This window comes from Prunus avium, chromosome 1 (genome assembly GCF_965620075.1).
Source record: "Prunus avium chromosome 1, drPruAviu1.hap1.1, whole genome shotgun sequence".
NCBI classification, from domain to species: Eukaryota; Viridiplantae; Streptophyta; class Magnoliopsida; order Rosales; family Rosaceae; genus Prunus; species Prunus avium.
The window spans coordinates 50,849,435-50,862,293 of NC_142284.1; the positions used below are offsets into that span (position 1 = coordinate 50,849,435).

Sequence of the window (12,859 nt, forward strand, 5' to 3'; positions counted from 1 at the left end):
GCCTGGGCCTGTTTAGAGCCTCCTGTGGTAAATACAGTTCTGCAGCTTCTGCTTCTGAGCTTGTGCTTCTGAGCTTGTGCTTGTGCGTTGATGTTAGTGGTTTTGTACCATCTCATTTAATGCAACCCAGCCCTTGACAAATAGCATAGCTTTGCATGGAAATGCACAGATCATGTCTAATCATATATTTCGACAAGTGATGTTTCTAATGTAACCCAAAAGTATGCCCTAAAATAAACTGGGAATATTATTACTCGTGAAACGCTAGGGTATATATGTTGCTCCTCAAGGAATAATTTATTTATTTGAAGGAAAATTGCATGGTTATTTGAAGAGAATCTTGGAGGAGAAGCCTAGAAGGGTATGTTGGTCAAAGGAAACAATATATTATTAGTTGGGTTGAGGGCAATGTTAAAAAAAAAAAGAGGATAGGAAGAAGAAAGGAAAGGTTTGGGTTGGGGTTCACGTCAAACGAGTGTCCTCTTTTCGATTTGTAAGTTAGCTTTTGTTGTTTATTAAGTCTGAGGCACCAAACCAAAAACACAGTCTCCAATTTCTAATCCCCCATCATTTTCTACTTCTACTATTACTTACTTACTTACTTACTTGTAAGTTGTATCTCTCTCTCTCTCTTCTTCTCTCTCTCTCTAGAGAGCTGGAAGATATAAGGTAAAGGATACATCGAACTACGTGATGGGATTTAAAGCCTGTTTCTTTCTTCTTCGTGACGACATTTTCTTCTCCTTCTTCTTCTTCTATTTTGCTTGCTTCTCTCTCTCTCTCTACCTTTCTTTCTTCTTCTTCTTCTTCTGCTTCTTTTTTTTCTTTTTTTTTTTTGCTGCCCATAATATTCCAAACTTCAATATACCATCAGGGCTAAAGAGACCTAGACATGCTCTATCTGGCCACTACAACCTTTACTCACTAGCTTACAATTCTTCTACCCCTCTCTACCTCCCTCTGCCAGCCAGCTGCTTTCGAAGTTTGGCTCTTGCTCACTCTCGGCTCGGCTTCCCTGCTGACGTGTCCAGGTGATCCATTGAATTATTGACCCTAAAAGTTTCCATGAATCAACAACTGAAAAGAAAATTAAAATTAATATTTACAGCTTTTCCTCCCTCTATCTCTTTTGTAATGCCCCAAGAAATATTCTTTCTTTTTACACACACTACTCTCTCTCTCTCTCTCTCTCTCTCTCTCTCTCTCTCTCAGCGCACAGACTCTGTGAAAAGGAGTAAGATATGGAGGAGGTAAGGCAAGACATATGTTTAATTTTCATTCCATTGAGAATCAAATCATAATGACCTCTGCCACACAACCAAAGTGATTCACTTTTCATTTTCAAAATTAAAAGGAAAAAAAAACAGCTTATAAATTGATGTGATCTAGATTCTAAACCCATGTTTTATTTTTTTGAATTTCTCAAGTGTGACAATTTAATGTGGGAATTTTGAAGAAGCTAGCTAGATTGCATGAAATTCAATGTAATAATGAAGTGGGCACTAGCAGAAAAAATAAAAAAGGTAGGGGATATGGGATTTATTTTGTGATAAGTGAAAGCCTGACTGCAAGGAAGTAGAGGGGTAGGGAGGGAGGGAGTAGGGACACAATCAGATGTTCCAGGGTGCAAAGTGAAAACAATAGGAAAATGATGGCTAATTATTTCACAAAGATACTCAACTGATTATTTTCATTATGGTCTATCATTCTCATTATTGGAAAAACAAAGTTAAACTCATCAAACTGTCCCAACTTCACTTCCCCACCCCCCTATAATTTCTCACTTTTTACAGTTTTCTCGGCGCTCCCCTCATTTGAAATCGGTGCAAATTTATATTCATCACCATATCATTAATCCTTTTTTTTTCCCTTTTACTTTCAATATTTTTTTTATAAAATAAAAAACTTAAATTATACATTTATAGCAAGGCTTAGCCTAAAATACATATGTTATGCCTGAAGAAAATGGAGAAATATACATACTTCTATGTGAAAGCATTACTTTCCGATAACCTCCTTTTTCTTTTCTTTTCTTTTCTTTTCTTTTTAATACAAGCAATCTCTATTTTGGGCTAGAATGGGGAAGCACCAATGAAAAAGAAAAAAAATCAGTTTTATTAACAAAATATCAAGTATAAAAAAACAAATAGACTGGAGAGAGAAGAAAAATATACCTAACCAATATGTAGGTATAGAAATTAATATTTGCATGTGACACTGGCACACCGCAGAAGTTTATATAATTTTTATAAAATAAAAAAAGAGAGGGGGGAATTAATATATATAGAAAATAGCATGAAGAAGCAGTGTCCAGCTTCAAGTCCCGATATTCAATAAAAATGGGAAATTTTAATGGTTTTTTCTCCCTAGCATGAGAAGAAGAACACACATCTTCTAATACGTTCTTGGCCCTGCCCTTCTCTTCTCTCTCCCAGCTCAGCCCACACATACATTTTAAACCCTGCACTCTTCTGTGCAGGCAGCAGAGATCTCTGCACCGTTTCAGCGGCTGACATGGAGAGACAGAAGCAGCTAGCTAGTCCTTTTTATTTTGAAGGGCTTCTGCTTCTGCTTCTGTAGGTGTAACCACTCTCGTGATTCTTGTTTTGTTTTTTTCCTTCGCATAACATATAATTATTAACACCACCCTTTTCCCTTGTTCATGTTACATGCACATTTTTGGGAATTTACCGCATGTGTGTACACATTACCCACCTCTAGGCTCTAGCTTAGCTCCCACCAACCGACCCATCAACGTACACATTTGATTAATCTCCTACCCTTTGTTCAAAAACATATGACGTCGACGTCATGTGAATGGATAACTGCTCTTCACTACTACTCGAACTATAAGCTCTTTGTAAATTACTCATAATATGCAAGAAATCATGGGCATGCATGCATGCAGAATTGTCTTAATCCATTAACAAACGTAATTATGTGACCATGATGAAGCACATGGATTGTTTGTTGATTGAGTAATTAATCAAGCTTGGTAGGGAGCAAGGTGAGGTAAAATTAATTATGAAGCAATTTTACCCTTTGTTTGAACAATACAAGACATATATGAGATGAGTTGAGAGGATTTGAGAGGGAATGGGTCCACAGAGAGTATGGAAATCTAGAAAAACAAAGGCTGATTTCTTTCACAAGTTGTCAGCAATTCTGGACATGAATCCTTATACCGAGCCCACCACCACCATCACTACCAAAATCACACCCACCACCATCCTCTCCTAAACTACAACTCATACCCCCCACTCTCTCTCTCTCTCTCTCTCTCTCTCTAGATAGCTATGTGCTGAAGAGCAAGAAGATTCTATTCTAATTTCTAAAACGCTGTGAAAGTGAAACCAAACCCCACCTCCTCTCACATGACCACCGCCGATAGCAAACAAAAGAAGAAACTATATAAATTAATTAGTAGGTTAAAAAACACACAGATTTTTGTATTTTATTTTATATTATTAATGAGAGTCTAATTATGATATTTTTATCCAAATACGAGAATTCCAATGCGAGACAACTTAAAACACAGAGCGAATACGGATAAAAACCCACCATATTTAAAATGCCTAAGTGACTGATTGATACTCATGGGTTCCCTACCCATATACTTTTAACTATTATATTCTTCTTAGACAACCCTTTCTCCTTCTTTCGAAGCTGAAAAACTCAAAGAAAAATAATCAAAATCTGTATTCTTTTCTATACGACGACAAGCCTACAAGGTTCTTTCTTCTGTCTCTTCTCAATCTCGCACTCTCTTTTGTCTTTCTTTCTGACCCCTTCCCTCCTCCTCTACCTCAATTAACCTAATTTTCTATTTTTAATTTTATATATATATGTAATATGTTTTGTATTGTATGGCATGGCTTTGAATTGGGGTCAAAGTGAAAGTGCTCTAGGGTTCGAATCTGCAGGTGCTGGGGAGGGGGGGCTACACAGAAACAAAATCAAAGGTCACGAGGGGATTTAGATGCCACGAGGAAATGGGCATGCCATTTTTCTGAGATCATTAAAGATCAGACAAGATACCCGTTTGTCTTTGGTTCTAGCATGCCCTAATGTTAATTATATGTTTTTTTAATATCTTTTTTGGTTCAATTGACGTTTCTGTCCTTAATTCTGGGCTTCTTCTACTTCTAGATCACATCTCTCTCTTCAGTCACACGGTGCAACCTTCTTCCATAAATGCATGCAGAAAAATGAGGCATGTCTTATTTGTGAATAGTTATTATAGTCCATGAATATATTAATGAAATAATTTACCGCTGAGACTGAGGGATGTGAAATTTGACAAGTGTTAAAACTCCGATTTGCTTTAAGGAGGAACTCCTCCTCAATTTCAAGGAGTCAAACTTTTTTTCCGTAAAATGTCTCGATTTTCATTAATTAAGGATGAATAATCCTAGTGATAAAGCAGCAATCAATCGCCCTTATCCTCTTTCTGTATATAGTTTCCCTAAAGCTTGTTATCACTTTAGGTGGTACTGACTTTGTGTAAAGGAATTTCATCGTCAAATGAATTCGGTTTGATTTGTTCATGTCCCTAAAATTAATCGCTTAGAACTTCGCACTAAACGATATCGAATATCCTCAATAAAAATTAGGTTTTGATATATGTGAACTTCCCCAAGCTTTGTGCATGAGAAAGTCATATCTATTGGACCCAAATGAAATAATTGAAGAAGAAGTACTAGTTCTATGTATATATGTATACATATATACACAGACAGATGAAAGGTTAAAAGAATAGTTTAGAGCAATAATTTAGATTTAGTTTCCATGCAAAAGGTTCAATTCTTCAAAAAAGACGTTAAAAAGCAGCTTCTCTACCCAAAGGTTTAAAAAAATATATAGACTTGCATGGCCTCCATTTTCTTTTTCAACGAATAAAAAAGTTAATTTTAACTCACTTTAGGATTACATTAAAAGGAGAGAACAACAAGAGTTGTCTTTCATCCACTATCTTTCTCCCTTTCCTTTCCTTTTTTTCTTATCTCTTTTTTTCCTTTCCCCTCTTTTCTTTCTTTCTTTCTTTGTTAAAGACATTCATTCATCTTCTACGTTAAAAAGAGATCCTTCTAAACGTGTGAGAGGGACTTTATTCAAATAGTCATACATAAATGAGAGTATTTGATAGTATATTCTAAACATATATAATAAATACACAGAGAGCTTCCATTGAGGGATCCCTCAAATTAGCTCTTGGGCATCATCCCCATTGTTGAATAGCAGCGATCAGAAGAAAAAACAAAAGGGCTGAAGGGAGATTCGAACTTGGGTGTAAGGTGGCGTAATAACCATCATTTGTTCTTGCTTACCAAGTTAAAGACAATATAAACATTGATGATGGTGATGTTTATACATGCATGATATGATATTTGGAGCCTAAGATTCCACTAATAACATACTTTTGAATCGGTGCCATATTATCAACCATGGCCGACCTCGCATGTCTTATAAAGATGGGACCCCAATTAAATAAGTTTTAGTACAATCTAATCTATGTATGACCTAAACATGATTAGCCAAAAAAGTATGAGTCACCGAATGTCAAAAAGGAAAGACATATACCACATCATAATATGCACAGAAGAAAAGGGAATGTTAGAATGGTTGGTTTTTTTTGTGTGATTTGCAAGTTAGAATAGAATAGAAAGAAAGAAAGAAAGAAAGAAAGAAAGAAAGAATTACAAGTAGAGGGGAACATAAAGGCTGTTGGATCACATGCACATCACATTCCTTTTTCTTCTTCTCTTCTCTTCTTTTTATACTGTGGTGGCTCATGAACGTTCCTTCATAAAGAAAAGGTCTTTGAAAATTTTGGGCCCCGCAGGGCTCTCAAGGCTGCTGCTGCAAATTACGAATTAATTTTGCTTAAATATATACTTCCTCAATCCAAGGGATTCCCATGAGATGATGAATTAAGCTCATGTGGGGTCCTCCATCATCCTCACCATCATTTCATGCATATACAAGAACAAGACCCACCTCTCTCTCTCTCTCTCTCTCTCTCTCTCTCTCTCTCTCAGTCTCACGTCCATTTACTTACACAAAGCAAAGTGCTTAAAGTGGCATTTTTTCTGCTTCTGATGCCAGCCAATAATGCATCATATAAAAATGGTAAGCCCCCCCCTCCCCACCGCCTTCTCATCATCGAAATCCGGTGAAATTTAATTATTTATATCCAATATATCCATATCCATATCGTAATCGATTTTATGGATTGCTCATTGATCGATTGATTATTATGAAACCATCACAAATTGATCATTGCATGGCATTTGCATGTGCTAATTTTGTTTCATACAATTTTCTTTTACTTTCTTTTAATTAGTACATATATATATATATATATATATATATTTCCATAATCATACAAATATTATTGCCAACTAATTATCCACTAAGTAAACCCTTTTTGGCTGCTCAATCATGTCATCAGACATAAAGTTTCTAAACGATCTGATACACAAATCATATTATATCGTGACATAATATATATTGTTACACCTAACTTATTGTCATATTATGTCCAATGGTCACCCTCATTTATAACATAAAATTGGAAAGATTAGCTCAGTTTTCTCTGTCGTTATATTACAACCTTTCTTCATGGTATGGAGATCCTCCCGATATCATTTAAGATGTTCTGGTAACAGATGGTACTGTATAATTCGAAAAAGAAAAAAGGGAGATAAGGCAAGGCGTGCACAAAATGTGTGTGGTTATTACATTGATTGATTCACCATGCAAATCACACGCATCAAGTTCAACGCATTGAAGAAGATAAATTAATGTTGATGAGCACTAGAGGTTCTAAGTAGGATCTGAAGAGCTTATGGACAGGGACGTGAAGTTAAGGTGGGTTTCTTCTATTTCTAGGACCACCAACATATATATTATAAGCTACTGTTTGCCAAAAGTTGAAACCAACATTGGAACAACCTATGTCCATGTGACACACTCAAATTTGGCTTTTATTTGCAGAGAAGGGTGAAATTGTCTCACGTCCCTCCAAACACCATGGGATACGTACAAATATATGAGACAATCTCTTAATGCTTGTGGAACTTTGAACTGTAAAGTGTTCTATTTGGATGACTGATCGAATTGGACGTTGTCTTTTTTTTTTTTTTCTTTCTTTCTTTTTCTAAAAAACAAAAAAATATTGAACAACTTTTCTTTTTTTCTTTTTTTGGGGGTCTTGGGGGGGGCCATGCATGCACTCATATATTATTTGAATTTATATTGCATTCAACAATTTGGAGGAGAAGAAGAAGAAGAAGTGTGTGTTACGCACGAATCCAAAACCATCCATGGAGATATGCGAACCTCTTTTTTCCTTGTGCAATTATATATCTCATTGGCATTGCAATTATATATCTCATTGGAGATAACGGTTGATTTAGACGGACCACAATTATCTAATAATTGTTAAACCTACTACTTTCTTCATAATTATTACCTTCTTTGAATTCTTTGCTGAAAACAAATTCCAAATTGATAAAATCTCACACACCCAAATACAATGGCAAAAAAGAAAAAAAGAAAAAAGAAAAAGAAGGGTATTATGTATTGAAGATATGGCGATCAGAAAAGCTCATGGATTCACTTTAGAATGAAATGGGATCGATGGAATAACTTTTGACTGTGGAGAATATAAAGCTGGAGCCCCAAATATACTTTCACTAACATACGAACGTCTGGTGAAAAGAAGGCAAAGAGATACAAAGTGGAATGAAGCCATGAAAAGGCTGGGCAAAGTCCCCACAATAGAAACAAGAAATAAAAGAAAGTGAACCAAAATAAAATCCACAGCTTTATAGGGAATAAGGAGGAGGAGGGGTTGGAATGATTGAACTGATCAGGTAAAGTTTCAATCTTGATCCTATTCCTCAATTCAATAAATAAATAAAAATGGAAATTAATCCATATGTAATAAACCCATCTAGGCTAATTCATTCATTCATGGACTTTTAGGAAATTAAGAAAAGAGAGAGGGAGAGAGGTCATGTTGATGTAGTTAATTGGGGAGAAAAAAAAAAAGTGCATGAGCTTGAGTATGACAGGACTTAGTTCGGCTGGGGTTTGCGGTGGTGGAAGTGGAGGTGGAAATAATAATGATAATAGAAATAATAATAGCAATAATAATGGAGTTGCTAGTTGCAATTTGCTAGAGAGAGAGAGAGAGAGAGAGAGAGATAATAGTTTTACAATCATGGGGGAAGCATATTCACTTTCCTCTTTGTCATCACTTTCTAAGGCATGATTAGAAAAAAGTTGATCAATCTTCTCCCTCCCTCCACCAAAAGCAACTTCAATTTCCCTCCCTTCACTTTTCTCTAACACCAACCCAAAACTATTACCTTCCTCCCCAAGATTCATACCATATTATAACATTTGGGTAGAAAATTGTATTCATTTCATACTTTTATTATTACCATTGAATTTAAAGGTAAATTATTAGATCATATTGGGCTACTTTTCTTAGGCTAACTGGCTTGGCTCAGCTACTTTTCTTAATCTCCTTGTGGGTTGCGTATCACAGATGACAAAAGAAATCCAGCTACAAGGTTTCTTGGCCCTGTTTGGAGGGCTGGAAAGATAAGAAATTAACAAGAAAATGGGACGGACTTTATCATGTCCCATTGCAGGCCAGTTCAGTTGCTTTATTAGGCCCATGAACATGTTCTCTTCTAGCTATTAACGGGTCGCCGTGTCGGGCCGGGTAACGGGTTGCCGTGTCGGGCCGGGTAACGGGTTGCCGTGTCGGAAATAAAAGAAAATTGATATTGAATTACTTAAACCAGTTCATACAATATTTTTTCAGTTCTCACCCATAAATGGGTTTAGCAGGTGGAGTATACAACAGAGGTGTTAGAGCCTTGCACGTTACATACTGCATCGTTCAGCAAACATAGCTAATAGCTTGTACAAGAAAGCAACATAACAATTATCTCAACTCTCAAGTCATTGTATCACAAGCAATCATCGAACAATCAAATGCAGCCACGTAATACAATCCTGCTCATGGTTCATGAATCATGAATGGTTCACTTCACAGTTGGCTAACCACTCTCCTACTTTTTGAGTTCCTAAATTTGACACCCCATACAAGTTATTGCACCAAAGAAGACAAGCATGTCACACATTCAATTACGTAACAATCTCAGACACAAATAAAATCATATACAGAAATGGCACGTCGCCAATTTACATTATGAAGAAAACTAGTATGCTTTAAACATCAGCAGCTACAGAATATCTAAGATTTAGGTTCAAAGGAGCCCTTCCTTTTGGGAGGTTCAAAAGGAAGGTTCAATTGATTGATGTTTGTTCAGTAAGTCGAAACAAAGTATTTCAGAATTCATATAGAAACAAACATATATAACAGTATAAGAATATTTAGAATCATGCTACTATTCACAAAACGGCTAATGCCAATGCAGCTCTTTGCTCTTAAGCCCTATTTTTGGGTGGCCAAATAATGGCAGTCTTGTGCTCAAGCGAGCAATCATCAGATGACAACAACAATGCATATGACTTAAGACATATGACTTCGACATGAAAATAAGAGCTTTGACGCGTAACGCGTTACAAATATACCTCCATGCCGATAAACTTAGAGGACTGACACAGAGGACAAAGGCTAAGCTTACTTTCACAATCTTTACATAGGCAAAGATGCTTACAAGGTAATAGAAGCATGCACACTTCATTGACTCTGCAGGCCTTGCAAGTCATCATCTCTTTCACATCATTGTTCTCCTTGCAAAACATATCAAAATTGAGGGTACGGCCATTGCAGCAAGAAGCTGTATCATCTACCTCACTGTCACCACATCCTTCTTTACTATCTCTACTTTGCGCATATACATGCTGAAGATTGAACCTTAGAGATGATATCATGTTTTCGTTGCGCCTGGCGAGCTGTTGCCAAGCACCTGCTTCAACAGTCAACTGTTCCATTCGCTCTTCAAGCTCCATATTCTTCTTGTTAATGCTCTCCACTTCTGCTTCTTTCTCTCGCAGCTTCTGAAGGACTTTTTCTTCTACAACCGAGAGAGTTTGAAGTTGGGTAGCTTGGACCTTCTCCAGGATATTTTGCCGCAATCGGTCACCCTATAAATAGGAAAAAAGATATCTAAATTTAGTTTAGAAGAATTATACAAATGTTGTCGTTCCTAGTAAGTAAACACGTGCACACCAAAAGCAACCACCAGAAAGCACTGGTGACCCACAGCAAGCCAAAAGTGGAAGGGCCAACACAGAAATCCCGGAGAGATTCCTTGAGGAAAAAAGAAGTTGCAAGATTTACTAGAATAAGAAAGAAAACTACTTCTTTATCCATTTCGATAACTTATTTCTTGCCAAAACAACAGCTGTCAACCCTCAAGCGTCGAGAAGTAAAAAAGAAACATTCATCCAAACTCTCTGGGAGTATCTCCCACACAAGCAACATAAATATAGCATAACGTAGTTCCAGAACCTACCCAAAAGATGGCATCAAAGTGAGACAGACAAAACCCCCCACAAGGAATCTAACTAGCAAAAGAGGACTTAACCATGAACATACAGAACTAAACTTTCCTTCACACCACCACATCTTCTACGTCCATAAGCACCATTGACAACAAATCATCTTTGAAGGACTCACCAGTATAAATAGGCATTAACCACAAGGATCCTCCATCAAAATGGAATACTCACGATATTAGACAAATATCAGGTTTTTGCAAAATCTAGCTCAGTTTAATTAATTCAGCCTCTCATTGTTAAATTAATGATTCCAATGTATTCAATACAGTTCACAGTTGGATTGTATCTACATCAGTGAAAAGGAAGAATCAAAATTGTCAAACTACGGTTGGGCAAAGATATTTATTATTAAAAGATCTGCCATAAATTTAGTAACACATGGCAGATCTTTTGGTTATATATATCGAATCATAATTAGACGAACATCATACTCCAAATGGACGCAAACATTATCCGTGATGTTCAACCGTCAAATGTATTTGATAAGCTGGATAATCTTTTGAGTAGCATCTTGAATTGATTTACATGACAGACTCTAATCATAATGACCTTAAATGTAAAAAGACATTCCATAACTGCAATAGATTAGATTATTATGCTACACGTATACGCTTTGGATTTTGAACACTGTTGAAATATAACTTTGCCATTAGGATTTAGACTAAACTTAACAACGTATCACACCATACATATCATTAATTGAAAATCAATCCACGCTTTTATAGAATGAAATCATTCGAAACGAAATCCATGAAACTGCGATCAAAACTTAGATGTTCAAACTAACACATAAACCCAACAAAAATGACATGATCAGCAAAACAATGACACAATCCCACTATAAACATATATGAAACTGGTCTATGAAACTGGGAGACCATTTATGAGCAGATTAAGTAAACCATGCTCTTATAAACACTAAATAGTAAATCCTTTTGCAACCATGTAAATCAGTTCCTACAATATATTCAACAAAGCAACAAGATAAGGTCTTTGCAAAAGAAACCAGACCTGAGCCTTGAGGAACCTGTCAATCTCAGCATCCTGTCGTTGTAGCTCATGATCCACGTCATCCCCGATGAGTGACAGCAACGCGGAGTCGCCGGTAGAAGCCATTCTAGTATTGTCAAGGGACAAGCCCAAGCCCGTGGAGACTGATCTCGGTTGTAGTAACTCAACAGATGATATCTGTGAGTTGTTCTCCAAGAAATCCTGTTCCTTGAGTTTTTTCCTTTTGGATTCGAAGCCATATTGCCATTGCAAATCAGCTCCATTATCACTGCCGTCTGTTGCAGCGACCGGACCAGGTGCAAACCCTACTACATGAACTAAAAAAATACCGCTAATTTTAGGTAATGTTGCACAAGCTGAAGGTTAAAGAAAAGATATAAGGCCCTTGCTAAGACAATTCGGGAAAGATGAGAAAAATAAAGCCTTAATTAATTAAAGTCACGCGCTTTCTGCAGTTTATTTCCTAAAAGATTATAAATTTAGCTCAAATTCGCAGCAAGAAGATCACTTTTTCAATGAATTTTCAATTTCTGAGCTATAGTTTGTTACAAACTCTCGGCAGCCAAACGGAGCATAAAAAAGAAAAAGAAAAAAAGAACAGAGAAAAGAGGAGGAAAGATAAATTACAGGGTGGAACATAAGGGGGATGCTGCGAGTGATCTTGTAAAGTGCTGGGGTCGTAATAGGCCACAGCCGGCGTCATCTGACCGTCGATTGTGTACAAATTTCTACAACAAAAATGTGAAGAAAAAAAAAGCTTAAAAAAAAAGAAATGCAAAAATTATTATTAGAGGAATTTGAAGAAGAAGAAGAAAATTACCTGAAAGACTTAGAAGATTGTTGTTGTTGTTGGGGTGGGTAGTGCTGTTGAAAGTGGTGTTGAGGAAGAGCCATAACTCATGAAGCTGAGAGAGTCCGAGACACACAAATTTCAGAATTGAATTGATCCTCCTGAGGCAGAGAGAGAAAGAGAGGAGAGAGAGAGGGGGGGGTTACTTGTGTCATATGCACAACTGGCGAGCTGGCCGTGGGAAGATTCCATCTTTAATTTTTACCGCTTGTCCTCATTTAATATTTTTATTATTTACCATCAATTTGCAATTCGTGGGCAACTTCGTAAATTTAGCACATTTTACCAGCAAGGGGAAGGACCTTTCGCGGTAGTTACTCCTACATTCGTTGGACCTCTGTACGGGGCTGGCGGTCCAATATCGGTCGACTCATTCATGGGCCTGATAATTGTTTTTCAGCCCGGTCTATGATTTAGTGACATAAGCTTGTAGCTCAAGTGATTAAGAAT

The 12,859-nt window shown here is 36.7% G+C and overlaps 1 protein-coding gene across 1 annotated transcript; it reads right to left on the reverse strand.

Moving 5' to 3' along the window:
* Nucleotides 1-9,350: 9,350 nt before the first annotated feature.
* Nucleotides 9,351-12,573, reverse strand: SBP1 (S-ribonuclease binding protein 1). Its single transcript, XM_021964605.2, has 4 exons — nt 12,380-12,573; nt 12,187-12,287; nt 11,560-11,876; nt 9,351-10,131 (listed from the first exon to the last, which is right to left on the reverse strand). Exons 1-4 carry the CDS (start codon nt 12,451-12,453, stop codon nt 9,604-9,606), a joined length of 1,020 nt encoding a protein of 339 aa, XP_021820297.2. The 5' UTR covers nt 12,454-12,573; the 3' UTR covers nt 9,351-9,603.
* Nucleotides 12,574-12,859: the final 286 nt, after the last annotated feature.